Raw genomic sequence first — 5,154 nt, forward strand, 5'->3', positions numbered from 1 at the left:
AGTGTGGGCGGGGCCCAAATCTCCTTGAGAGTGGGCGGGGACCGTATCTCCTAGTTACATGTTATGTGTATGGTATGTGGTAGTTTGGGGAGACTCACTAAGCTTCGTGCTTACAGTTTTCAGTTTTGGTTTCATGTACTTCGTTTTTTAAAAAACGGAGCTTGGGATGATTACAGTACACTCACCATTTTATTAATGATTTAAAACGAAATTTTAAGTCTGTATTTTTGGGATGTTTCATACCATTAGAGGACATTCAGGTGGATGCGAGCCTAAATTATATTGAGAGGCTCATTGCGATCTTGGATCGGAAAGTAAAGGTTCTGAGGAACAAAGAGGTGCCTCTGGTTCAAGTACAATGGAAACATCAGAAGGGGTCCGAGATGACTTGGGAGTCGGAGTCTAAGATGCGAGGGCAGTACCCAGAGCTATTTCCAGAGCACGACTTCAAGGTCGAAGTCTAATTCTAGTGGGGGAGAATTGTAACATCTTGACTCCAAGGTATTTATTTATTTATTTGTGATATCTATTGAGCAACTCGATGAGTTGGTGCCTCAACTCATCGAGTAGTGTTGGATTTGAGCACGCGGGTTAAATAACCGACTCGACGAGTCTGAGAGGCCGACTCGCCGAGTAGGCGCTGTGTGAGGAAACCCTAAATCCCCAGGTTTGGGGCCTTTTTTTAAGGAAGCTTATGTCCTCATTTACCCCTCACCAGCTACCCCACTCCCCTGTGTGAAACCCTACTCGTTGGTAGTGAGCTAAGAGAGTTATTGAGGTAATCCTTGAGTGTTTTACTACATCTTTTGAAGAAAAGGGAAGCATTTCAAGCAAGGAACAAGAAGGGGCTATTAGATGTGTTGCTATTTCGTCCAGAGCTTCTATGAAAGGTAAAAAGTCGACACCTTTCTCACTATGTTGGTTAGATCTCATGTTTATGGAGTTTAGGGCTTTTTCCATCTATTATTTGGGACTTTGAGTGTTTTCGGTTCATCTAGAGGTTTGGACTTCATATCTGGACCTTGTGAGGTCCCAAGAGTCCAAAGGTCCCAGCTTTATTCAGCCATAATAGAGCTCTTGAGTGAAAAACCCTTAATAAATCATGTTTTTGGCGTTTTAAGCTCTAAGTACCATGCGTGGACGTAAAGCTTGTGGCTTTACGTGATAATTGAGCCTTGGGAGGTTAGATTTAGAGTTTGGGGTTGTTTTCTGCCTTAAAACGTCTGAGTGAGAAAAGAGTTTGAAAGGAATCGACGAGTCGAATGGGGTTGTCCCAATGGTCCTGACCATACAGTAACTCGATGAGTTGACGGGTCAACTCGACGAGTTGAGTTGGACTTTTTTGAGATTCTGAGAATATCGATAAAACTCGACGAGTTGCATATATGCACTCGACGAGTTCGTTCAACATGGACCGTTGGATTGATTTGACTTCTATTGACTTTAGGGTTTGGTCAATCATGACGTATGGAGACCATGGATGGGTAAAATGGTCTTTTTCCCATTCCAAGAGTTAGAGAGAGAGAGAGAGAGAGAGAGAGAGAGAGAGAGAGATAGGAAGTAACTTAGTTTACTTAGAGTTATGATTAAAGTGTTAACTAGAGTCAATTATCATGTGTGAATAGGAGGAAGCTAGATTCGGTGACTTGTGTTCGAGGGGTACACATTTACCTATCTTATTACAAGGTGAGTCTTCTCACTATACTTTATCTAGGGTGGTTATCTTTTATGTGAACATAGGGTCTTTTGTGCTTACTTGAGTTATGTGATATTATGCATTTTGTTTGTGTGATATATAATCGTTATTACCACTCATCGGGTAGTTGTTCCGTAACACCACTAGTCATAGACTACTAGTCGTTCCACCGAGATCGGACCGGAGGGTCCAAACTGAGTAGTGGGACCGGAGGGTTTCCACCGAGAGAGGACCGGAGGGTCTAAACTGAGCTGTGAGACCGGAGGGTCCTCACTGAGACACATGACCGGAGGTCCACACTGAAAAGCATGAGATTGGGGGGTCCATGCCGAGTTATAGCCATGAGAGGCTTATTATTTGTGTATGTGGTATTTTGAGGAACTCACTTAGCTTCGTGCTTACCATGTTGTGTGATATGTGTTTCAGGTACTTCTCAGGACCGCAGGAAGGCGTTAGCGTGATTCTACACACTTGTTCGTGATAATGTTGAGGATTCTGAGATTTGACTTTTTTTTTTGTGGATTTATGTTGATGTTTGAGACACTTGTGGTTTTATGAAATATAATACATGAGTTTCATGTGGTTTTAAATGAAAAAAATATGTTTTGAAAATTTACGGTGTTACAGCATATGAATAGGACATCAAATGATCCTTTATTGTGTAGGTTATGTGTTGATGATGAGGAGGATAACAACATTGTAGATGATGATAATGGGATATAATTTGAACCTAACATCCCACCTCATTCCATATTTAATGAGCTATTACACTGGGAAACACAAAAACCAATTCTAGGAATGATATTTAAGGGTCCAAGGCAAGCAAAATCAATGTTGTGCAAATAGGTTGTGGTTAATGGATATCAAGTGTGTGTTGAAAATATGATAGGAAAAGACTTTTGGTGAGGTGTAGTAAGGATGCTTTAACATTTAGATTATGGGCTTCTTGGATGAGTGGTGAAGAGAGTTTCCAAATCAAGTCACTAAAAGCTTATGATAATTGTGCTAGGAACTTCAAATTTGGATGATTGGTGACATATGCATGGATTAGGAGTCACTATACCAAAGAGATTGTACCGAGTCAGAAAATGAGTGTAAGGAAGCTTAAGCTAATGGTAATGACCAAGTTTGATGTCCAAGTTAGTATGAGCCAATGTAGGAGGCAAAAGAAGTATGCACTAAATTTTATTGAAGGTAGCCTTGTTGAACATTATGGTAAGCTATGGCCATATGGTCATGAGATTTTGAGGAAAAATCATGGGTCAAGTGTGAAACTAGATGTGGAGGATGGTCCAAACAGAAAGAAATATTTTAGCAAGTTCTATGTTTGTTTTCAAGGAGTTAAACAAGGTTGGATGGAAGGGTGTAGAAGGATAATAGATCTTGATGGATGTTTTTTGAAAGGTGTTTGTAAGAGGGAATAACTTTATGCTATTGGGAGGGATGCAAATGACAAGATATATCATATTGCTTGGGCATTGGTTAGTGTGGAGAACAAGCAGAATTGGAAGAGGTTTTTAGAGCTTCTCATTGATGATCTAAACTTGAAATTAGGCAATGGATTTGGTTTAATGTCAAACCAACATGAGGTTAGTATTTTTCATAGTAACTCATGTATATTTATTTTATACTATTTGATTTAAACCTTTTTATAATACAGGATTTGATAAAGGCTGTTAAAGAGTTGCTTCCATATGTAGAGCACAGGCAATACGCTAGACATATTTGCTAGAATTTGTAGAAGAGATTCACTGGTGCCATATATCATACCTTGTTTTGGAGAGCATCTAAAGCTAAAACTGAGCATGCTTTTAAAGTTGTGATGAAGGAAATTGAGACACTGAACCCAGATTCCCATCAATATCTCATGGAGAAACATCCTAAAACCTAGTCAAGAGCTTTCTTTTAAAGTTGTGATGCAGTTGAAAATGGCTTCTCTGAAAGTTTTAATGTTGTAATAGTAGATACCAAGAAGAAGCCCATAATCAACATGTTATAGGAGTTATGATTGTACATGATGGACAAATTGTACAACATGAAATTAAAGGGACAACAACGGGGAAATTATATTTGTCTAGAGATAAGGGATAAGGTGAATTTGCTTAAAAATTCAAAGGTATTATTAGGTACTACCTAGTGGATTAAACCGGTTTGAGGTTAGAGGAGCAACAGATACATATGAGGTGGACTTAGAAAGGAAAACATGGTCATGTAGGTTGTGGCAATTGAATGGATATGGATGTGCTCATTATGTAGCTAGCATATCCTATCTTAATAGGGATGCAGAAGCCTATGTAGACAACATGTATAGCACCACCACATTTAGGAAGGCATACAGTTACAAAATTGCCCCCATGAATGGCAGTTACACATGGCCAGAGACAAATTACACTCCACCATTGCCTCCTATTAGTAGAAGGATGTCTGGTAGGCTAGCTACTAAGAGGTAGAGATCCACTAGAGAGAATAAAGGAAAACATAAAGTTTCTAAGGCTGGAAAGAAAATTAGATGTAGTATATGCAAGGAGATAGGTCACAATATGGCCACTTGGCCATAGATAAGGCCCCAAAAGTTAAATGTAATGAAACTAAAGAAACAAAAAGTTTGTATAAAGCAAAATGCAAGACAGGTATAACCATTTAAAATTTAAATTTATTTACATATGATTTGCCACTGACATTATTATATAATGCCTATAGTGTAGTAGAAGTGAACCTCAACAGCATGAAGAGGTTGAAATGACTCCAATTGATGTTTAATCCAGTAGTGCAAGGGATTTTAGTCTTTATATGCAAGTTACTTCACCTAGAACTTATGAAGGTGAGGAGGGTATTATGGGTGAGGAGGTTGGTGTGGGTGAGGAGGCTGGGAAGAGTGATAATGTTCAAGATGATGAGGTTATTCCTAATGTCCAAGTTTTTGATAATGTTCAAATTTAGGAGGTTGTTCCTATTATCCAAGTTCAGTAGGGAAGGGTTAGACAAATTCCAGAGATTTTTAAGAGGATAAGGAGAAGAAAGTCAGAGAGAATCCTGAAGATGAAATTAGGCAAGACAATTCGTGGTGTTGATGAACCAGGAAATTCAAAGGGAAAAGCTCTTCTAACTGATTAGTGTTGAATTTTTCTTTGTGTTATTTGGATTTTAAAGTATGTGTATTAGGATTATGGTAACTTTCATTTGAGTTTAATGTGTCTGTATCTCGATTATTGTTCGAAGTTAAGGTAATTGCCTTTGTTAAGTATGAATGTATGTTTCGTTTTTATATAAACTCAAGACATAAAAGGGTATTTTGGAAACTTATGAATATATGTTTCCTTTTTAAGTAAACTCAAGACATAAAAGGGTATTTTCATCACTAATGAATGTATGTTTCCTTTTTAAGTAATCAAGAAATAAAAGGGTATTTTGGTCACTAGTGAATGCATGTTTCTTGTTTAAGTAAACTCAAGACATGA

At 38.2% G+C, this 5,154-nt stretch overlaps 1 protein-coding gene across 1 annotated transcript; it reads left to right on the plus strand.

Annotated features, from left to right (window-relative positions):
• Window positions 1-2,808: 2,808 nt before the first annotated feature.
• LOC145016158 (uncharacterized) lies at window positions 2,809-4,636 on the plus strand. Its single transcript, XM_078974560.1, has 6 exons — window positions 2,809-3,014; window positions 3,183-3,285; window positions 3,357-3,403; window positions 3,661-3,724; window positions 3,823-4,142; window positions 4,462-4,636. The coding sequence occupies exons 1-6, from the start codon at window positions 2,809-2,811 to the stop codon at window positions 4,634-4,636; spliced, it is 915 nt and encodes a 304-aa protein (XP_078830686.1).
• Window positions 4,637-5,154: the final 518 nt, after the last annotated feature.

The sequence above is a fragment of the Lactuca saligna genome, chromosome 9 (assembly GCF_052625555.1).
Source record: "Lactuca saligna cultivar CGN05327 chromosome 9, ASM5262555v1, whole genome shotgun sequence".
In the NCBI taxonomy this organism is placed as follows: Eukaryota; Viridiplantae; Streptophyta; class Magnoliopsida; order Asterales; family Asteraceae; genus Lactuca; species Lactuca saligna.

Bases quoted from the DNA above. Each gene is read 5' to 3' on its own strand.
- LOC145016158 (XM_078974560.1), top strand. From the start codon at position 2,809: ATGGTAATGACCAAGTTTGATGTCCAAGTTAGTATGAGCCAATGTAGG. The intron at 3,015-3,182 runs GTTCTATGTTTG...GGCATTGGTTAG, and splicing joins AGAAAGAAATATTTTAGCAA to TGTGGAGAACAAGCAGAATT. The intron at 3,404-3,660 runs GCAATACGCTAG...TTGTAATAGTAG, and splicing joins CTTCCATATGTAGAGCACAG to ATACCAAGAAGAAGCCCATA.